This window comes from Salmo trutta, chromosome 4 (genome assembly GCF_901001165.1).
Source record: "Salmo trutta chromosome 4, fSalTru1.1, whole genome shotgun sequence".
Taxonomy (NCBI): Eukaryota; Metazoa; Chordata; class Actinopteri; order Salmoniformes; family Salmonidae; genus Salmo; species Salmo trutta.
The window spans coordinates 56,585,434-56,609,187 of record NC_042960.1 but is presented as its reverse complement, the minus strand read 5'-3'; the positions used below and the strand labels follow the sequence as shown (position 1 = coordinate 56,609,187).

At 43.8% G+C, this 23,754-nt stretch overlaps 1 protein-coding gene across 3 annotated transcripts in view; it reads left to right on the top strand.

The window, feature by feature from the left end:
• Positions 1-23,754, top strand: part of LOC115192671 (peroxisome proliferator-activated receptor alpha) — a 59,876-nt gene that overhangs the window by 24,617 nt on the left and 11,505 nt on the right. For all 3 annotated transcript variants that reach the window (XM_029751430.1, XM_029751429.1, XM_029751431.1), the window contains exons 2-5: positions 651-899; positions 3,660-3,817; positions 8,421-8,559; positions 15,232-15,431. In XM_029751430.1, the coding sequence (XP_029607290.1) occupies positions 659-899; positions 3,660-3,817; positions 8,421-8,559; positions 15,232-15,431 (738 nt within the window). In that variant the 5' untranslated portion in view covers positions 651-658. The remainder of the gene's footprint in view (positions 1-650; positions 900-3,659; positions 3,818-8,420; positions 8,560-15,231; positions 15,432-23,754) is intronic.

Here is a 23,754-nt window from a genome sequence, read left to right as displayed (position 1 = left end):
ACATTTACTTTGTTAAGTCTATGAGACCAGGCTGAACAGCTTGAGTTCTACCCTTGGTGTCAAGGATACACCACATTAGGAACTCTTATCAGTGTTGTTAACGCTTCATGTGTTGATGCGATGTTTGTTGGTGATGGAAAGAGTGCAATGATGTAAGAACAGGAGTGAAGACTTTCTTGTTTCCTCTTTCCTATGATCTGGACATTCCATTAAAGGCTCAGTGCAGTCAACATGATTATTATTTTTTTTTGTATCATACTGTACAATAACTGATGAAACTAAAACTGTAAAAGTGTGGTTTTCTTTATCAGTGTCGTTCATAATTGCTGGCTGAAAATACAATCTACACAGGACCTTGCATGGGTGGAGTTTCGGCTTGGCTGGTGACATCACCAGGAGATAAATTAGTTAATAGACCAATAACAAAGAGAGTTCCAAACCTCTCTGCCAATAACAGCTAGTTTGCTGTTTTCCCCTCACAACTCAGACCATAGTCCTGGCAAAATGATTTCTTAATTATTTCTTTAATGGATAACTATTATAGTAAGTTGTTGGCCAGAAATGATTTGATATATAAAACGGCTGCATTGGGGGCTTTTACTAACCCTCTTTCTCTCTCTCTCTTCCTCTCCCCGTTTCTCTCTCTTCAGTCTGATGAATGATCCTCCCCCTGGTCCCGTCCTCCGTCATGGTCGACATGGAGAGCCACTGCCGGCCACCGTCCCCCCTAGAGGATTCGGTGCTGGGCAGCCCGCTGTGTGGGGACTTCATCGGGGGCATGGAGGCGCTGCAGGACATCTCCCAATCCATCGACGGTGACGCCCACAGCTCCTTTGACGTCCCTGAGTACCAGTCCCAGTCGAGTAACGGCTCTGGCTCTGAAGGATCCACCATTCTAGGTATAGAGCCATACCTTCAATGGTTCGAAGTAGTGTGATGGTAGTGTGATAGTAGTGTGATGGTAGGGTGATAGTAGTGTGATGGTAGTGTGATAGTAGTGTGATGGTAGGGTGATAGTAGTGTGATGGTAGTGTGATAGTAGTGTGATGGTAGGGTGATAGTAGTGTGATGGTAGTGTGATAGTAGTGTGATTGTAGGGTGATAGTAGTGTGATGGTAGTGTGATAGTAGTGTGATGGTAGGGTGATAGTAGTGTGATGGTAGGGTGATAGTAGTGTGATGGTAGGGTGATAGTAGTGTGATGGTAGTGTGATAGTAGTGTGATGGTAGGGTGATAGTAGTGTGATGGTAGTGTGATAGTAGTGTGATGGTAGGGTGATAGTAGTGTGATGGTAGGGTGATAGTAGTGTGATGGTAGTGTGATAGTAGTGTGATGGTAGGGTGATAGTAGTGTGATGGTAGGGTGATAGTAGTGTGATGGTAGGGTGATAGTAGTGTGATGGTAGGGTGATGGTAGTGTGATAGTAGTGTGATGGTAGGGTGATAGTAGTGTGATGGTAGTGTGATAGTAGTGTGATGGTAGGGTGATAGTAGTGTGATGGTAGGGTGATAGTAGTGTGATGGTAGTGTGATAGTAGTGTGATGGTAGGGTGATAGTAGTGTGATGGTAGTGTGATAGTAGTGTGATGGTAGGGTGATAGTAGTGTGATGGTAGGGTGATAGTAGTGTGATGGTAGTGTGATAGTAGTGTGATGGTAGGGTGATAGTAGTGTGATGGTAGGGTGATAGTAGTGTGATGGTAGTGTGATAGTAGTGTGATGGTAGGGTGATAGTAGTGTGATGGTAGTGTGTTGTGCTTGGTTTATTGGCTACTGCTGTCTCACACACGCTATGCCTTCCCTTTAACTTCTCTTCCCTTACAGAAACGTGGAGACTTCCCTTATAGAAACGTTGAGACTTCCCTTATGGAAACGTTGACACTTCCCTTATAGAAATGTTGACACTTCCCTTATAGAAACGTTAACACTTCCCGTATAGAAACATTGAGACTTCCCTTATAGAAACGTTGACACTTCCCGTATAAAAACATTGAGACTTCCCTTATAGAAACATTGAGACTTCCCTTATAGAAACGTTGACACTTCCCGTATAGAAACATTGAGACTTCCCTTATAGAAACGTTGACACTTCCCTTATATAAACGTTGAGACTTCAAGTGCCTTATACTTAGGGACAGGTTTTTAGCTAGTGGGTCTGTCTAATAGTTTCTTAGTTTCCCTGAAAGTATGGAATGAGTAGTCTATGGTGTAGTAATCCTGTTGTAAGCCAGCTCTAAATCAAATCAAATCAAAATGTATTGGTCACACACACATATTTAGCAGATGTTATTGCGAGTGTAGCGAAATGCTTGTGTTCCTAGCTCCAACAGTGCAGTAGTATCTCTATGTTGTTATTGTTTGACCATGTGTTTCCTGATCATTCAGGATCCCTCCTCACATAGCTCATCGCTAATTCACCCTGACTCAGAGGGTTCAGAGAGGACACTCGGCTTGTTTAACCTCTGACCTTACCCAGGGTAACAGAGATGCTTTTGGCAACTGTTATGTTACACCTCCCCCCCAACAGATTGTCTGTCTGACCTACATTACACCCCAAGGCCACTCTCCTCGTCCCCACACTTCCACAGAAGACTTCCTCAATCCACAAACATTCCTCAACTCACAATTTGTGTCCCAAATGGCACTGTATTACCTATAGAGTGCACTGCTTTTGTCCAGGGTCCTAGTCTATATAGGGAATAGGGTGCCATTTTGGACGCAGACACACTATATTTGTGTAAACATTAACTTGTTTGTGTCCAATAGAAACCACCTGGATGTGTTAGCAAATATGTTAGTACATAGTAGTTAGTATGCAACAGGCACTGAAAGAGTGACGGGTGTTAGAATTTAAATCTAGAGGAAAAGAGGGGATGGTGTATTGGCAAAATGGAAGAGGGGGAAGAGGTTTTAGGGGAAGAGGACTGGAGGGGGGAGCATCATGGAAAATAGCATTGATGATGTCATGGAAAAGTCATGGAGAGTGTGTTGGAGAAGTGCTGGATGTTTATGGTTGTTGATGGAGTGGTGAGTGAGGGAGGAAGAGAGAGAAGCAGACACTGAGTATCTGTGATATATTATTTTCCTGTCTACAGGGTAGGCTGTAGAGTGTGGTCTGTGACACGTGCAGTTGGTCCAAGGCCTTAATATTTATAAGCCTGATTTGGCTTCTCTCACCCAACTCATGTGGGCTGACTTAGCGCTGCTCTGTTTGGCACCATTCTTGAAATGCTGTGTGTTTGGTGTGTGTTTGGTGTGTTTCGTATTCAGGTATTAAAATAGACACAGTGTGTGTCTTTTGGGCCAATATTTGACTCATCCCCTGAATTTAAAAGTGTTGCTGATCCACTCTCAGTGGTGTGCATGGCGGTCTGTATGTATTAATAGAGATGTAATGGAACACATATCACATGTGCTCTTCCTCTGTGTCGGACCGAAGGCCTGAGACTCCAGTGACTTTCCACTGGTACAGTGCTCATCTGTCAGCTAGAGCAAAGAGGCTTCACAGTTAAAAGGTTCATTTGTTTATTGTTTCACAATAGTTCTAAGTGTGTGTCTGTTTTCTGTGCAATGAGTTTATTAATGTGCGTGTGTGTGTGTTGTCTGTGCATGCATAAGTGTGTTCATGAATGTGTACTCCGTGTGTGTGTGTGTTCTCCAGATGCTCTGACCCCAGCCTCCAGCCCATCGTCGGGAGTGTATGGGGCGGTTGCAGGGCAGGAAGAGTTCTCCTCCACCTCGCTCAACCTGGAGTGTCGGGTGTGTGCTGACCGCGCCTCCGGATACCACTACGGAGTTCACGCCTGTGAGGGCTGCAAGGTGAGATGGACCAGCCATCACACACGTCCACGTATGCAGAGCGCACAAGCGCATGCACTCACAAACATTAAAATACACATACATAACCATACATACGCACACACCTAGTCAGAGTGAGATTCACTGGACCAACCTTCAGACAACAGTCTAACGATAATGACTGAACACACAAACAGGACACAAGAATGTGCCCTCCAACACAGTGTGGATGCTCTCTTGGTTAATTGTTTATGAGCCTGTTGAAGAGCAACCCAAGGCTAATGTGTTTTGTCACAAGTCACTGGAGGACAGAGCAGATCTTAATGTGCCATTGGAAAGCCACTAGATCACATGTGACTGTAAGATAATGTAGTTTGGTGTTATTATGACCCACAAACCACTAACCTCCAAAGAAAACATAACCCAGTCTTTAGCTGTGACCCAAAAGGAACTGGTAATGGTGCTGATTCTATTGCTGCTGTATTACTTCTGTGACTGCATGCCTAGGCCCTAATGAGAAGAGTCCATTCTCACCCGCATGCCTAGGCCCTAAGGAGAAGAGTCCATTCTCACCCGCATGCCTAGGCCCTAAGGAGAAGAGTCCATTCTCACCCGCATGCCTAGGCCCTAAGGAGAAGAGTCCATTCTCACCCTGCTGTATTACTTCTGTGACTGCATGCTTAGGCCCTAAGGAGAATAGTCCATTCTCACCCTGCTGTGAAAGCCAGGCAAATGTAATTGGTTTGTCATCCACTACATTTCCTACATACTCTTTCACTCTGAACGCGTGGGCGATGTCTTCTGGACCCATGACCAGCCCATCTATCCTTGTGCCAGGACTTTGTCTGAGTATGGATGTCACTTGGCGAAGTTGGCGGTGCTCCTCCCCCTCATGTCAACACACTGTTACACTGAGTTCCAGATGGCAGGCGATAGCAGAGCAGAGTGGGCCGCAGTGTTCGCTGCCCTTCCCTCCCCTACCCACCCCTCCCCTCCCCTTCCCTACCCTACCCTCCTCTACCCTTTCCTACCCTTCCCCACCCTAACCTCCCTCCCCTACCCTCCCCTTCCCTCCCCTACCCTCCTCTACCCATCCCTACCCTACCCTACCCTTCCCCACCCTAACCTCCCTACCCTCCCCTCCACTCCCCTACCCTTCCCTACTCTCCCCTCCCCTCCCCTACCCTACCCTACTCTACCCCACCATATCCTACCCTCCCATCCCCTAAGCTACCGACACCTACCCTTCCCTACCCCACCCAACCCTATCCCAGCCTACCCTACCCTACCCTTCCCTCCCCCACCCTACCCTTCCCTCCCCCACCCTACCCTACCCTACCCTACCCCACCCCACCATCCCCTACCCTTCTGCACATAGCTGTCCCAGAGTAAAACTGCTCATAGGTGTCCCAGAGTAAAACTGTCCATAGCTGTCCCAGAGTAAAACTGCTCATAGGTGTCCCAGAGTAAAACTGTCCATAGCTGTCCCAGAGTAAAACTGGTCATAGCTGTCCCAGAGTAAAACTGGACATAGCTGTCCCAGAGTAAAACTGGTCATAGGTGTCCCAGATTAAAACTGGACATAGCTGTCCCAGAGTAAAACTGGACATAGCTGTCCCAGAGTAAAACTGGTCATAGGTGTCCCAGATTAAAACTGGACATAGCTGTCCCAGAGTAAAACTGGTCATAGGTGTCCCAGAGTAAAACTGGACATAGCTGTCCCAGAGTAAAACTGTCCATAGCTGTCCCAGAGTAAAACTGGACATAGCTGTCCCAGAGTAAAACTGGACATAGCTGTCCCAGAGTAAAACTGGTCATAGCTGTCCCAGAGTAAAACTGTCCATAGCTGTCCCAGAGTAAAACTGGTCATAGCTGTCCCAGAGTAAAACTGTCCATAGCTGTCCCAGAGTAAAACTGGTCATAGCTGTCCCAGAGTAAAACTGGACATAGCTGTCCCAGAGTAAAACTGGACGTAGCTGTCCCAGAGTAAAACTGGTCATAGCTGTCCCAGAGTAAAACTGTCCATAGCTGTCCCAGAGTAAAACTGGTCATAGCTGTCCCAGAGTAAAACTGGCCATAGCTGTCCCAGAGTAAAACTGTCCATAGCTGTCCCAGAGTAAAACTGGACATAGCTGTCCCAGAGTAAAACTGGACATAGCTGTCCCAGAGTAAAACTGGTCATAGCTGTCCCAGAGTAAAACTGTCCATAGCTGTCCGAGAGTAAAACTGGTCATAGCTGTCCCAGAGTAAAGCTGTCCATAGCTGTCCCAGAGTAAAACTGGTCATAGCTGTCCCAGAGTAAAACTGGACATAGCTGTCCCAGAGTAAAACTGGCCATGGCTGTCCCAGAGTAAAACTGGCCATAGCTGTCCCAGAGTAAAACTGGATATACCTGTCCCAGTGTAACGGCCGTCTGAAGGAGTAGACCAAGGCGCAGCGTGGTTAGTGCTCATCATGTATTTATTTTGATCTGAACACTGAAACAAAGAAACCAATAACGACAGCCAAACAGTTCTTTCAGGTATGTAATACAAAACAGAAATTAACCACCCATAACACACAATGAGAAAACCCCTACATAAATATGGTCTCTAATCAGAGGCAATGAGTTTCAGCTGCCTCCAATTAGAGACCAACCCCAAACAATTCCAACATAGAAACAGAAAAACGAGATACTTAAACATAGAAATAGAATAACATAGATCAACCCCCCCGCCGCCCCCCCAAAAAACACACAAAATAAACACCCCCTGCCACGCCCTGACCAAACTATCCTAACAAAATGACCCCTTACTGGTCAGGACGTGACACCCAGAGTAAAACTGGACATAGCTGTCCCAGAGTAAAACTGGTCATAGCTGTCCCAGAGTAAAACTGTCCATAGCTGTCCCAGAGTAAAACTGGACATAGCTGTCCCAGAGTAAAACTGGACATAGCTGTCCCAGAGTAAAACTGGTCATAGCTGTCCCAGAGTAAAACTGTCCATAGCTGTCCCAGAGTAAAACTGGACATAGCTGTCCCAGAGTAAAACTGGACATAGCTGTCCCAGAGTAAAACTGGACATAGCTGTCCCAGAGTAAAACTGGTCATAGCTGTCCCAGAGTAAAACTGTCCATAGCTGTCCCAGAGTAAAACTGGACATAGCTGTCCCAGAGTAAAACTGGACATAGCTGTCCCAGAGTAAAACTGGACATAGCTGTCCCAGAGTAAAACTGTCCATAGCTGTCTCAGAGTAAAACTGGACATAGCTGTCCCAGAGTAAAACTGGACATAGCTGTCCCAGAGTAAAACTGGTCACAGCTGTCCCAGAGTAAAACTGGCCATAGCTGTCCCAGAGTAAAACTGGACATAGCTGTCCCAGAGTAAAACTGGACATAGCTGTCCCAGAGTAAAACTGGACATAGCTGTCCCAGAGTAAAACTGTCCATAGCTGTCTCAGAGTAAAACTGGACATAGCTGTCCCAGAGTAAAACTGGACATAGCTGTCCCAGAGTAAAACTGGTCACAGCTGTCCCAGAGTAAAACTGGACATAGCTGTCCCAGAGTAAAACTGTCCATAGCTGTCCCAGAGTAAAACTGGACATAGCTGTCCCAGAGTAAAACTGGTCATAGCTGTCCCAGAGTAAAACTGGACATAGCTGTCCCAGAGTAAAACTGGACATAGCTGTCCCAGAGTAAAACTGGACATAGCTGTCCCAGAGTAAAACTGGACATAGCTGTCTCAGAGTAAAACTCCAACTATGTGTCCTACAAGCGCCCCACTCCTCAGCTGTCTGGTCATCTGAGAGTGACCCCTGCATAGAGAAAGAGACAGAGACATGAGGCACAGACAGGAACAGAGACAGAGACTGAGAAATGATACTGTGAAAGAGACAAGAGGCAGAAACAGAGACATGAGGCAGAGACAGGCCTGGCAGGAGGCCGTTGTGTCTGACAAGCATTCTGCCCTCATGTCACCCTTGAGGGGTGTATGTGCGTACTTGCGTGTGTGTGGTGTGTCCTTGCAAGCGTTAATGCATGTCGTGTGTAGGAACACATTAAGGAGATCTTTCACAAGAATTATGAAATCAACATCTTGGGATGGGGCTGGCTAAATGTTCTTCTTAAGCAATTCACTACCCCCCCTCCCAACCCCAGTCCAAGCCCTAAACCACTCAGGACAGTACATCTAAAGCTGCCCATAACCAGACACTGCTGTTTGTCAGGGTTGTGTAACACTAGTGAAATCCCATTTGGAACGTGATAAGCATGTATGTCCAGGCTGATAGTGTCATGCTCCAGTCATTGGGTCCATTCTCTGTATTTCACTTTTTCTACGGAGAAAGTGTCTGTTGGCTGATTGGAGGAAAATGGGGTTTCCTAGTGGCATGTTGTAGGTCAGGATACTGCCTTTGCTTTGCTGATAGTTCACTTAGGTTGAGAGAGTCTTAGATGAATAAAGTTTGCGCCAAGGTTGAGAGATATAAAGATACCAGGTATAAACTGGCAATTGTTTTCTTTTACCAAGTCACAACACTGTATGTGGTTGAGTTACCCTACTGAGTCGAGGGTGAGTTTTATCATGAGTGCAGTCTATTGGGTCTCAACCTGAACATTTATCTCTCTCCTGTTTCCCTCCCTGCAGGGTTTCTTTCGGCGGACCATCCGCCTCAAGCTGGAATATGACAAGTGTGAACGCCGATGTAAGATCCTGAAGAAGAACCGGAACAAGTGCCAATACTGCCGCTTCCAGAAGTGCCTGTCTGTGGGCATGTCCCACAATGGTGAGGAACACAGACAAAGCCAGAGCCCTGAGTACTGCTTACTGCTTCCAGCACAACCTGCCAGTAGCAACCAGAGAGGAGCGCACACACACACATTTGCACGCGGACATATGCACACACACATATACGCCATTTAAAACCACACTCTTGTAGGATCAGGAAGGAGCGTGCACGCTCACACACACAATAACACGCACGCGCACGCACACGCACACACGCACTCACACGTACTGTACGCCATTCAAAACCACATTATAGTGCACAGTTGCTTTTCAAGATGAATGAGTGACAGCTGTGAATCCTATAGCATTCATTCATAAACCTATGTAAACATTTGCACCATTACATATTTTGCTGTATCTAGAAGAAAACAATGCAGAATTGCAATTGATGCATAAGTCTCCCTGTCTCTATGTGGTCTCTATCCGGTCTCTACGCGGTCTCTGTGCGGTCTCTACGCGGTCTCTGTGCGGTCTCTGTGCGGTCTCTATCAAGACTCTATGCAGTCTCTCTGCGTGGTGGTGTGTAATTGTGAAGGTCAGTAGAACGGTAAGGTGGGGCTGTATTGCATTGACTGAACCCTGTCGCCCTTTAGGTGTGAACAGAGACAAGCAGTGTGAGTCTCAGTTTGGACCTACAGGTCACGTGACCAGGGCTGCCCACTGATCAATGAACTGACCTAGTGGAGAATTTAAGGTCATTTAGACTGATTGAACCCGATCAAACAGCTCTGGAGAGACCTTAAAATAGCTGTGCAGCAACACTCCCCATCCAACCTGACAGAGCTTGAGAAGATATGCAGAGGAGAAAGGTGTGCCAAGCTTGTAGTGTCATACCCAAGAAGACTCGATGCTGTAATCACTGCCAAAGGTGCTTCTACAAAGTACTGAGTAAAGGGTCTGACTACTTACAGTACCAGTCAAATGTTTGGACACACCTACTCATTCAAGGGTCTTTCTTTATTTTTACTATTTTCTACATTGTAGAATAATAGTGAAGACATCAAAACTATGAAATAAAACTATTAACCATGTAGTAACAAAAAAAAGTGTTAAACAAATCAAAATATATTTTATATCTGAGATTCAAAGTAGTGTCGTGTCTTTGGGGTACCATTAAACTGAAGACATGTTTATCAATTAACTCCCTGTAATTATAATCACGCGATTAAACTGATTAATCGTTTAATTGTAATTAACTAGGAGATCGGGGCACCAAGGAGAATATTCAGATTACAAAGTTATAATTTTCCTAATATAACTTTCCTATATTATAATATAGGCCGATTATCTTCTGGTTTAAATGGTGTATTTTACCTCGCGTTCAGTCTCATTCCAAACGTCGTAAATTGTTGTATCTGCACGAACCCAGTCTTTACTAAAATCATCCATACATCAATTGTCTTAAAATCATTTATTTACTACTAAGTAATTAACAGAAAACATACAAACAGTAATTATCATCACAAAGGATTGGTAGCGTAATGTGCTCTAATGGGCTAAACAGGCAGGTCGGCCTGTTGAACAATGGATCATAAAAGTCAGCTGAGGATGCACACCTACAGAGTTCATTAATATTACAATTGACAATTGAACGCTCACTCATTCGGGAACAATTGCAATCAATATATATTTACGCTCAGTGTGTCGTCTGGATCCTTGTTGGAGAGTTCTGTTCTGTTGGGGAGTTTTGTCCGCGTTCTCTCGCTCTCTCTCTCGGTTAGAATGGATCTTTCAGAGGGACATTCATTAATGTCGTCATAGAATGGATGTTTCGTTGTTCTTCGCGTTCGATGATATAATTTACTTAGCTGCAGACTAATAATTAATATCAAAGACTTGTTCTTATTCTGTCGGTCTCGATAGTCTAAAAGTTAACCATGTGGTATAAGTTCACTTTCAGTAGAGGAATTGGATGGTAAAACCTATTGGCCATGGAGTGGAGGCCTGGTCTGGAGAAATGTAGCTCAGGGTATAGTTTTATAGTGACCCTTGAACAGGCTTGTCAAATGACGCCTGGTCCTGTCTGTGTCCCTTGGGGGGGCGTGCCGATGGCTGAGTGAAGCTTGGTACAGAAATCCAATTCAATCACATTAACATCAGTACATAGCATCTCAATGTATTACAAATAGCTTTATCCTTATTAATACATTTTATACAACCATTATGATGCAAGTCTCATCGCTGAGGCTATTATATAAACAGTTTTATGGTAATATGGCTATATTGTCTTTTCTGAGTATCACAAAATTGTACCAAGCGGACCAGTTCGTAGCTGGATTCTTCACCAATCTTCCATACCTTCTCCAGAACACACATGTCGCTCGGTTCTCCAATTCTATGAGTTGGAAGAATTTCCTTTGTCTCTCTATGAAACATGTGGTAGGAGATTCTCCTCTTAGAGTTTTTAAAACCCTTTCACACAGGGCCTGGGTTGGGGGGAAGGTATGTTGGGGGATGGTACAAAGGGGAGGGGGCCAACTGTCCTCCCTGTACCCAAAGAGGCCAACGTCATGACAGTAGCCACCATTTGTCTTGATGACAGCTTTGCACACTCTTGGCATTCTCTCAACCAGCTTCATGAGGAATGTTTTTCCAACAGTCTTGAAGGAGTTCCCACATATACTGAGCACTTGTTGGCTGCTTTTCCTTCACTCTGCGGTCCAACTCATCCCAAACCATCTCAATTGGGTTGAGGTCAGGTGATTGTGGAGGCCAGGTCATCTGATGGAGCACCATCACGCTCCTTCTTTGTCAAAAAGCCCTTACACAGCCTGGAGGTGTTTTGGGTCATTGTCATAGTTTTGATGTCGTCACTATTATTCTACAAATGTAGAAAAGAAAGAAAAACCTTGGAATGAGTAGGTGTGTCCAAACTTTTTTTTATTTTTAATAAATTAGCAAACATTTCTAAAAAACTGTTTTTGCTTTGTCATTATGGGCTATTATGTGTAGATTAATGAGGGGGAAAAAACTATTGAATACATTTTAGAATAAGGCTGTAACGTAACAATGTGGAAAAAGTCAAGGGGTCTGAATACTTTCCGAAGGCACTGTATATATATTGTTGGAGGGAAATGCTTCACAACTCCTGGCAATGGGAACCCAAAGGGGTCACATTGTCTCTCCCCCGGCCCCCACCTAACCCTAATGATAGAACCTATCACAACTCAACCCCCACCTAACCCTACTAATAGGTTCTATCACAACTCAGCCCCACCTAACCCTAATGATAGAACCTATCACAACGCAGCCCCCACCTAACCCTAATGATAGAACCTATCACAACTCAGCCCCCACCTAACCCTAATGATAGAACCTATCACAACTCAGCCCCCACCTAACCCTAATGATAGAACCTATCACAACTCAGCCCCCACCTAACCCTAATGATAGAACCTATCACAACTCAACCCCCACCTAACCCCTAATGATAGAACCTATCACAACTCAGCCCCCACCTAACCCTAATGATAGAACCTATCACAACTCAGCCCCCACCTACCCCTAATGATAGAACCTATCACAACTCAGCCCCCACCTAACCCTACTAATAGGTTCTATCACAACTCAGCCCCCACCTAACCCTACTGATAGGTTCTATCACAACTCAGCCCCCACCTAACACTACTAATAGGTTCTATCAGAACTCAGCCCCCACCTAACCCTAATGATAGAACCTATCACAACTCAGCCCCCACCTAACCCTACTGATAGAACCTATCACAACTCAGCCCCCACCTAACCCTACTGATAGAACATATCACAACTCAGCCCCCACCTAACCCTACTGATAGAACCTATCACAACTCAGCCCCCACCTAACCCTACTGATAGAACATATCACAACTCAGCCCCCACCTAACCCTAATGATAGGTTCTATCACAACTCAGCCTCACCTACCCCTAATGATAGGTTCTATCACAACTCAGCCCCCACCTAACCCTACTGATAGAACATATCACAACTCAGCCCCCACCTAAACCTAATGATAGGTTCTATCACAACTCAGCCCCACCTAACCCTACTCGGAGGTATGGTGACAGGTATGGTGACAGGTTGTTACCGGACCAAGCCATCCACACATAACGGATGCAAATCAAATATTTAAAAAATAAATAACAACAAATGGCAACAGCATCAGTAAGCCAGACAATTTTCAAGTCATACGGAGGGTCTGGCCTTAGTAGAAGGTCTATAAAGAGTACCCAGGTAGAATGAAATACATACTTTTTCCCTTTTAAAGTATAATATTTTTTTTATAGTTTTAAAAAGTGAATCAAATCGTTTAACTGTCGACTGTGTAATGGACGGTGGGCGGTTTTCTACTTAAGAACTATACGTCTCTTGGAGATGATAGTAGAGAAAGCAAGTACATCCTGCACTGGTCTGGACACCATTAAGCCAGTAGGTGGTAGACCAAAAAGGGCCACCAGAGGGCACAATTCTACATTGACTCCAAAAACTTCCCCTGTTACAGATGTGGCAAAAACACTCAAAACATATGCATAAGATCTGCAGAAGCGTCTCTACATCGGTCACATATTGGGTCGAGATTTGTCTACATTTTATTTAGCCCAGACAGGTGCATGTCTAGCACAAAATCAACTGCTTCTATTGGAACTATTTGAAAGTATTTTTTAATAATTCACTATACATAGCCTACTATTTGAAAGTATTTTCAAATACATATTTAAAATGCTATTTTCAAATACATGGGTTAAATGCATGGGAGTGTATTTGAGTCAGTGTATTTCAGTATTTTCAAATACTTGCCATGTATATTTCCAAATACATTCCAATATTCAACTAGTCTTTTCAAATAAAACATAAATAAATACTTCCAAATGTCTTTTAAAGTTTTGAAATACCATAAATGGTATCTGAACCCAGGTCTGGGACTGATGCTCAATATTAGTATGAATTTCAAAATGTTTATGTGGGACCAGCACTTGTGTGTTCAAGACAAGTTTTCCCCTCAGGAACAATAAAGTGGGTGTTCACTTATCTTATCTGCACTTCCTATATCTGTACATGCAGTCCTCTATCTGTACACACAGTCCCTCTATCTGTACATACAGTCCTCTATCTGTACATATAGTCCTCTATCTGTACATACAGTCCTCTAGCTGTGCATACAGTCCTCTATCTGTGCATGTGTATTGTGTTTCCTATGTTTATTTATTTTTTAAATATATTTTTAGGGCTGTTTCATATGTTACCTAAATGTAACAGTATACAGGAGAATGACATGGGAGAGGGTCATGGAACATATAGAACCCAATACACTGAGGCTTTAGACCCCCCCCTTTCTCTCTCTCTCCCTCTTTTGCATAAATCATGCATGGATTTCAATGGAAGATTTGCACAAAAGTCTGAGTTCTGTGTGCAATTTATTCCGGTAGTCACTCTTGCCTTGGTAGACTTTTGTTTGCCTGATGGCCAGCAGGACTACAGCACTCCAGAAGAGACGTTATAAATGCCTCCCTGCTCCTTAAGCCTTTCAGCAGCATAGATTGGGTTGTTTGTTGAACAGACATTCTGACAGATTGTTGTCCCACACCGTCCCTGTGCTCTGCTTTAGTGAGTCAGAGACTCACATCCTCTCATCCATCGCTTAGTCTGATGTTCTTATCCCGAGTCTCCTGGGCCCCACTCAGAGCATCTCTCACTTCCTCTTTCTCTAATGACAGTTGGCTGCTGCCTCAGGATCCACATCCTCCTGACGTGGGTTCAACTACTATTTGAAATGTTTGAGCGTTTGCTTTAGTCTGCCAGGTAAGCTCAATCGAGCCCAAGCGAAGTATTTGAAATTATGTTGAATAGTATTTGAACCCAGGTTTGCCATCCTTCCCAGGGATCTGCCAAGTTTAGAGGAACCATTCACTTATACAGTAATCTAATATGGCCTAATTGTGAACAACGGCTTGTTTTACTGTAATTTACCGGTCAGTGAATGTGTGTGTGGTATGGTTAATCACAATAGAACACATTTGTGCTATAGAAGCCAGTGAAATCTGAGCCCAGCTGTATCCCTTTAGAGTACCATAAATATATGTAATAGGTGCACCTGCTGTTGTGTGTGTGTGTGTGTGTGTGTGTGTGTGTGTGTGTGTGTGTGCGTGCGTGCGTGCGTGCGTGCGTGCGTGTGTGTGGGTGTGTGTGTGTGTGTCAGAGGGAAGAGGTTATTGGTAGTGCAACTGTAATCTGATTAGCGAGACACTTAGGATCAGAGTCACACACACACACACACAGACACACTAGCTACCTGATTTGTCCTATTTTCTTTAGCGTGCTAACACATTAATCCTCAACTAGCCCTCATCCTGCCACCAATTCTCTCAACTGTTCCTGAAACATACAGGACATTAAACTCATGTCTCCAGGGATCCATAACCTGTCTTGATATCTAGAAAACTTAAAACAACAGTGTTCATGATTTGGCAAACAGTACTCAGTTGTCTTGAACCTCCATATCTTTCTTATGTTGATTTGATAAACAATATACCGTACAATTGACATGCGTCTGCATATCTGTCTCAGCAAAACAGATACATCTTTGTCCGTTGCAGTTTAATTAAATAGAAATGACACGTCCTCGTCACTGCCATGCTGCACCTAATGTGTTTTCTTCCTCTCCTCTGTGCAACCTCCTCTCTGCTCTCTGTTTAGCGATCCGTTTTGGTCGGATGCCCCAGTCAGAGAAGCTGAAGCTGAAGGCAGAGATCCAGACGGGGGACAGGGAGGTGGAGGACCCCGAGCAGGCTGACCAGAAGACTCTGGCCAGGCACATCTATGAGGCCTACCTCAAAAACTTCAACATGAACAAGGCCAAAGCCCGCACCATCCTCACCGGAAAGACCAGCACTCCAGTAAGAGCAGTGTGTGGAAGTGGGGGGGATCGAGGCTTGCTCGCATGCATGCGAGCATGTTGGACCAAACTGAAACTCACTGTCCAAAGGGAATAATTCAAATATTGGAAATGCCATACTATTTGTTCCAACCCTAATGATTACACCATATGTCTTTTTTGTGCAACCAGAAGGGTCCAATATTATATTTTGAATGATTCCCTTTGGAGTGTGTAGACTGCATTTGGATCCAGTTTAAATGTGATGAAATGGGCAATCAAACAGTCCTTATGTGTCAATATAACCTGGCAACAACTACCCAATAGGAGCCAAAGAATCATGCAACGACAGAAATACATTTCTAGGACACATCTGTCTGAATATACTTTATGAGGAGACACTCTGTATGACCCTGACTCATAATGGACCATTATTAACAGTGTTTGGAAACCACTCCCTTCATCTTTCTTTAAAGATTATGCCCTTAGATCTGTGGACTCCAAGAGTAGACTATATGGGTGGGATAAGGGTTATGTTTCTGGTGAATTGGTGAATTCCATCATCGGTGGGTGTAGGTGTGGCAGGGGTCATAAAGAAGATGTCAGAAAGGATTCAGTCAGTAAGCGGTCAGTGGTCACAGGTCAGTTGAAATACACATCCACATGTAACACAGACCAAACTGTTACTGTAGTTCCTATGTTCAGTGGTGAGTCTGTAGTTCCTCTGTTCAGTGGTTCAGTTTCATGCATGTTAACATTAGAAGCCTCCTCCCTAAGTTTGTTTTATTTACTGCTTTATCACACTCAACCCGGATGTCCTAGCCGTGTCTGAATCCTGGCTTAGGAAAGCCATCAAAAATCCTGAAATTCCCATCCCTAACTATAACATTTTCCCACAAGATAGAACTGCTAATGGGGGCGGAGTTGCAATCTACTGCAGAGATAGCATACAGAGTTCTGTCATACTATCCAGGTATACTGCTTGTTATAGACCCCCTTCAGCCCCCAGCTGTGCCCTGGACACCATATGTGAATTGATCGCCCCCCATCTATCTTCAGAGTTCGTACTGTTAGGTGACCTAAATTGGGACATGCTTAACACTCCGGCCATCCTACAATCTAAGCTAGATGTTGTCGTGTCTTTGGCTATGCCGGATTATGTGATATGACATGCTAACCTATAAAATTATTTCTCTGTAATTAATATTACCTGATTAAGCTAATCATGTAAATGTAATTAACTAGAAAGTCGGGGCACCACGGAAGAACGTTTATAGAGCTGTTATCTTCCGAATAAACTCTTAAAATACTTAGTAATATTTTACATCGATAGCAGTCAATATTAACCATTATCTTATTTTCAGTCTCATAATGAAAGTTGTAAATTCTTGGCTATCTTCACGAACCCTGGCTAACAAGTTGAATCAGCAATACAAAATTGGGTTTACTTATTTATTTACTAAATACCTAAACTAATCACACAGAATTACATATACACAGAATACAAATGATGTCATACAGAAAACGTCCCTGGTGGACGGAACCTGTATGAAAGCTGGTTACACAAAGGAAAGGGGGTTGGGGCTTGAATGAAAGAGCGGGAAGATTTAGGAACGAAGAAACAGCAGCTATGCTATCGTAAATACATTATCTTATGCATTACCAAATTACCGCCCATTTGGAAAAGAAAAATGCAATAAATATTTACTCTGAGCTGCACTTCGGTATATTGGTCGTAGATGCTGGCCGGGTTGGCCAACAGATCTTCCTGTCCTCGGAAGAATGTCTCTGGTGGTAAATTGGATACGTGGTGGTATCTTCGTCCGTCTGTTAGACTGGATCCGTCGTCCGTCCTTTCCTAGCCCACGTCTACAGCGGCCGCTGCTAACTCAACGGCTAGGAAGTATCACTTCTGTAGTGAATAAGCTCAAAGTTCATACCATTCGCCACCAAAGCTCACGCCGAGGTTGGCTCAGTTCTGTACTTGACATGTGTGTCCTTCTAACGTAGAGGCTGCAGACCTCACGTACTGGAACATCCTCGTTATCTTTTCGTCAAAGGCTTATATAGTGGAGAGGGGGAAGGAGGTGTTTCATCGTTTATAACCCCTGTCTCTTCACAGGGTTGGGCCACTGATCAAGCAGGGCACTTTCCTTATGAAAACCCAATTCTCTCATTTGGAAGCTAAAATTACATTTAACCTGTTACATCTAGGGGGCAGTAATTTCACGGCTGGATAAAAAACGTACCCGATTTAATCTGATTATTAGTCCTGCCCAGAAACTGGAATATGCATATAATTATTAGCTTTGGAGAGAAAACACTCCAAAGTTTCTGAAACTGTTTGAATGGTGTCTGTGAGTATAACAGAACTCCTATGGCAGGCAAAAACCTGAGATGCTTCTGTTCAGGAAGTACCCTGTCTGAACATTTCTTGCCCTTCTTTATTATCTCTGTCGTTTACAAAGGATCTCTGCTCTTACGTGACACTTCTCACGTCAACAATGGAGTCTCACAGCCCGGGAAAAACAGGAATGATGTCATTCAAAGCCCTGGCTGAAGCACACGAGAGCAAATGCTGAGTGGTCAGTCAATGGACTAAGCCTTAGGCGCGTGACACGCCCCGCCCCCGGCTTTTGGTTTTTTCCTCAGTTTACAGACAGGCAGATTCCCGGTCGGAATATTATCGCTTCTCTACGAGATAAATTGCATAAATATTGGTTTTAAACAGCGGTTGACATGCTTCGAAGTACGGTAATGGAATATTTCGAAATTTTTTGTCATATTTTGCGTCATGCTCGTGGCCGAGATTTAGCGTTGGGATAGTGTCTAGAACGCACGAACAAAACGTCGCTGTTTGGATATAACGATGGATTATTTGGGACCAAACCTACATTTGTTATTGAAGTAGAAGTCCTGGCAGTGTATTCTGATGAAGAACAAGCAAGGTAAGAACATTTTTCTTATAGGAAATGTGATTTTGGTGAAGGCTACACTGGGTGGGTGTCTAAATAGCTAGCCCTGTAACGCCGGGCTATGTACTTACATTATTGCAAAATGTGCTTCATCCGAAAAGCTATTTTAAAATCGGACATATCGAGTGCATAGAGGAGTTCTGTATCTATAATTCTTAAAATAATTGTTATGCTTTTTGTGAACGTTTATCGTGAGTAATTTAGTAAAATCACCGGAAGTGTTCGGTGGGAATGCTAGTTCTGAACGTCACATGCTAATGTAAAAAGCTGGTTTTTGATATAAATATGAACTTGATTGAACAGACATGCATGTATTGTATAACACAATGTCCTAGGTGTGTCATCTGATGAAGATCATCAAAGGTTAGTGCTGCATTTAGATATGGTTTGGGTTTATGTGACATGATATGCTAGCTTGAAAAATGGCTGTGTGATTATTCCTGGCTGGGTACTCTGCTGACATAATCTAATGTTTTGCTTTCGCTGTAAAGCCTTTTTGAAATCGGACAGTTTGGTTAGATAAAGGAGAGTCTTGTCTTTAAATAGCTGTAACATAGTCATATGTTTGAAAAGTGTAAGTTTTCGGATTTAGAGGAGTTTGAATTTCGCGCCCCGCCCATCATTGGATATTGGAGCAGACGTTCCGCTAGCGGAACGTGTAGATGTAAGAGGTTAATCTCCTAACAAACAATTTCAATATCAAACATTTCAATTGCATAACAATTCCATGTGACTCTGATAACTAGAGGGTGTATACTTTCCCAGGTACAGTTTATGTCATCCTGTCATCAGTCATAATATCTCATATGACAACCGAACTGACATCCATACTCATTACGTTCCAAAGCATATTTCCAACTGGTTTTATTACCAAAATATGGTTCCTTTCCCCATTTGTTTGATGTTCCCAGACTCTCTATATTTAACAGGACAGCAGTCCTTCAGGACAGCAGTCCTTCAGTAGGGTCAGAGAGGGGAAGGGAGAAAGGTATTTATGGGGGGGGGGTCATAAACCTTACCCACAGGCCAACGTCATGACAATGTCCTCAATCTCACACAAATTATCAAGCAACCTACCAGGTACAACCCTAAATCCGTAACCATGGGCATCCTCTTAGATATCATCCTGACCAACTTGCCCTCTAAATACACCTCTGCTGTCTTCAACCAGGATCTCAGCCATCACTGCCTCATTGCCTGCATGCGTATGGGTCTGCGGTCAAACGACCACCCCTCATCACTGTCAAACGCTCCCTTAAAACACTCCCTAAAACCTAAAACACAGCGAGCAGTCCTTTCTAATCGACTTGGCCCGGGTATCCTGGAAGGATATTGACCTCATCCCGTCAATAGAAGATGCCTGGTTGCTCTTCAAAAGTGCTTTGCTCACCATCTTAAATAAGCATGCCCCGTTCAAAAAATGTAGAACTAAGAACAGATATAGCCCTTGGTTCACCCCAGACTTGACTGCCCTTGACCAGCACAAAAACATCCTGTGGCGTTCTGCATTAGCATCGAATAGCCCCCACGATATGCAACTTTTCAGGGAAGTCAGGAACCAATATAGTCAGTCAGTTAGGAAAGCTAAGACTAGCTTTTTCAAACAGAAATGTGCATCCTATAGCACTAATTCCAAAAAGTTTTGGGACACTGTAAAGTCCATGGAGAATAAGAGCACCTCCCAGCACCTCCCAGCTGCCCACTGCACTGAGGATAGGAAACAATGTCACCACCGATAAATCTACGATAATCAATGGTTTCAATAAGCATTTTTCATTTTTCAATGGCCGGCCATGTCCCCCCCCCCCCCCCCCCCCCCCGCTTCTCCTTCACCCAAATCCAGATAGCTGATGTTCTGAAAGAGCTGCAAAATCAGAGACAATCTGGACCCTCTCTTTCTAAAAGTATCCTCCAAAATTGTTGCAACCCCTATTATTAGCCTATTCAACCTCTCTTTTGTATCGTCTGAGATCCCCAAAGATTGGAAAGCTGCCGCAGTCATCCCCCTCTTCAAAGGGGGAGACACTCTAGACCCAAACTGTTATAGACCTATATCCATCCTGCCCTGCCTTTCTAAAATCTTCGAAAGCCAAGTTAACAAACAGATCACCGACCATTTAGAATCCCACCGTACCTTCTCCGCTATGCAATCTGGGTTCCGAGCTGGTCATGGGTGCAGCTCAGCCATGCTCAAAGTCCTAAATGATATCATAACCGCCATCGATAAAAGACAGTACTGTGCAGCCGTCTTCATCGACCTGGCCAAGGCTTTCGACTCTGTCAATCACCGCATTCTTATCGGCAGATTCAATAGTTATCTTAACTGACTTGCCTAGTTAATTAAAGGTAAAATAAATAGCCTTGGCTTCTCAAATGACTGCCTTGCCTGATTCACCAACTACCTCTCAGATAGAGTTCAGTGTGTCAAATCGGAGGGCCTGTTGTCCGGACCTCTAGGCTAGTAACAGGGGTGCCACAGGGTTCAATTCTCGGGCCGACTCTTTTCCCTGTATATATCAATGATGTTACTCTTGCTGCTGGTGATTCTCTGATCCACCTTTACGCAGACTACACCATTCTGTATACATCTGGCCCTTCTTTGGACACTGAGCTAAGAAACCTCCAAACGAGCTTCAACGCCATACAACACTCCTTCCGTGGCCTCCAACTGCTTTTAAATGCTAGTAAAACTAAGTGCATGCTCTTCAACCGATTGCTGCCGTCCCACCCGACTAGCATCACTACTCTGGCCAGCTCTGACTTGGAATATGTGGACAACTACAAATACCTAGGTGTCTAGTTAGACTGTAAACTCTCCTTCCAGACTCACATTAAGCTTCTCCAATCCAAAATGAAATCTAGAATCGGCTTCCTATTTCACAACAAAGCCTCCTTCACTCATGCTGCCAAACATACCCTCGTAAAACTGGCTATCCTACCGATCCTTGACTTCGGTGATGTAATTTACAAAATAGCCTCCAACACTCTACTCGGCAAACTGGATGTAGTCTATCACAGTGCCATCTGTTTTGTCACCAAAGCCCCATATACTACCCACCACTGCGACCTGTATGCTCTCGTTGGCTGGCCCTCACTACATATTCATCGCCAAACCCACTGGCTCCAGGTCATCTATAAGTCTTTGCTAGGTAAAGCCCCACCTTGTCTCAGCTCACTGGTCAGTTTTGTCGCACGGCTTTGCTTTATCTTGGCCAGGTCGCAGTTGTAAATGAGAACTTGTTCTCAACTGGCCTACCTGGTTAAATAAAGGTGAAAAAATAAAAAAGTGGTGAGTCTTTAGTTCTTCTGTTCAGTGGTGAGTCTTTAGTTCTTCTGTTCAGTGGTGAGTCTGTAGTTCCTCTGTTCAGTGGTGAGTCTGTAGATCCTCTGTTCAGTGGTGAGTCTGTAGTTCCTCTGTTCAGTGGTGAGACTGTAGTTCTTCTGTTCAGTGGTGAGTCTGTAGTTCCTCTTTTCAGTGGTGAGTCTGTAGTTCCTCTGTTCAGTGGTGAGACTGTAGTTCCTCTGTTCAGTGGTGAGACTGTAGTTCTTCTGTTCAGTGGTGAGTCTGTAGTTCCTCTGTTCAGTGGTGAGTCTGTAGTTCCTCTGTTCAGTGGTGAGACTGTAGTTCTTCTGTTCAGTGGTGAGTCTGTAGTTCCTCTGTTCAGTGGTGAGTCTGTAGTTCCTCTGTTCAGTGGTGAGTCTGTAGTTATTATATTCAGTGGTGAGTCTGTAGTTATTCTATTCAGTGGTGAGTCTGTAGTTATTCTGTTCAGTGGTGAGTCTGTAGTTCCTCTGTTCAGTGGTGAGTCTGTAGTTCCTCTGTTCAGTGGTGAGTCTGTAGTTATTATATTCAGTGGTGAGTCTGTAGTTATTCTATTCAGTGGCGAGTCTGTAGTTATTCTGTTCAGTGGTGAGTCTGTTATTACTCTATTCAGTGGTGAGACTGTAGTTCCTCTGTTCAGTGGTGAATCTGAGTTCTTCGGTTCAGTGGTGAGTCTGTAGTTCTCTGTTCAGTGGTGAGTCTTTAGTTCTCTTTATACAATGAGTGGTTCTTATCCTAAATGCTGATTGGTTAAAACCGCATTCCAGCCGGTGTCTATTCCACAAGTTAAAATATATGACGTTAAAATGCCTATTTACTCTGTTCCATCTGACTGCGCAAACCACTGTCTCATCAGCCCAGCCAGGCTATTTATAAACTTTATCTCCACTATAAAAATAATCTAGACATTATCTCACATTTCTTTTAGACTAACATTTCGTTTTCAACAGTGGATATTTGTATAAACCTTGCTGTCTGTCTCTTTAACATTTGCAACATTGTTTCAATATTTAAATTTGATCTAAAATTCGATCTCCCATAGTAATGAACGTGTCTTTTGTCGGGACAAGACAGACAGGCAGGCAGCGTTTCTCAGCCAGTCAAAAACATCAATCAGCTGGCATAATTTTTATGGATACAGTTGAAGTCGGAAGTTTACATACACTTAGGTTGGAGTCATTAAAACTTGTTTTTCAACCATTCTACAAATTTCTTGTTAACAAACTATAGTTTTGGCAAGTCGGTTAGGACATCTACTTTGTGCATGACACAAGTCATTTTTCCAACAATTGTTTACAGACATATTATTTCACTTATAATTCACTGTATCACAATTCCAGTGGGTCAGAAGTTTACATACACTAAGTTGACGGTGCCTTTAAACAGCTTGGAAAATTCCAGAAAATTATGGCATGGCTTTAGAAGCTTCTGATAGGCTAATTGACATCATTTGAGTCAATTGGAGGTGTACCTGTGGATGTATTTCAAGGCCTACCTTCAAACTCAGTGCCTCTTTGCTTGACATTATGGGAAAATCAAAAGAAATCAGTTAAGAACTCAGAAAAAAAATTGTAGACTTCTACAAGTCTGGTTTATCCTTGGGAGCAATTTCTAAATGCCTGAAGGTACCGCGTTCATCTGTACAAACAATAGTATAAACACCATGGGACCATGCAGCCATCATACCGCTCAGGAAGGAGACGCGTTCTGTCTCCTAGAGATGAACGTACTTTGGTGCGAAAAGTGCAAATCAATCCCAGAACAACAGCAAAGGACCTTGTGAAGATGCTGGAGGAAACAGGTTCAAAAGTATCAATATCCACAGTAAAACGAGTCGTATTTCGACATCACCTGAAAGGCGTCTCAGCAAGGAAGAAGCCACTGCTCCAAAACCGCCTTCAAAAAGCCAGACTATGGTTTGCAATTGCACATGGGGACAAAGATCGTAATTTTTGGAGAAATGTCCTCTGGTCTGATGAAACAAAAATAGAACTGTTTGGCCATAATGACCATCGTTATGTTTGGAGGAAAAGGGGGGAGGCTTGCAA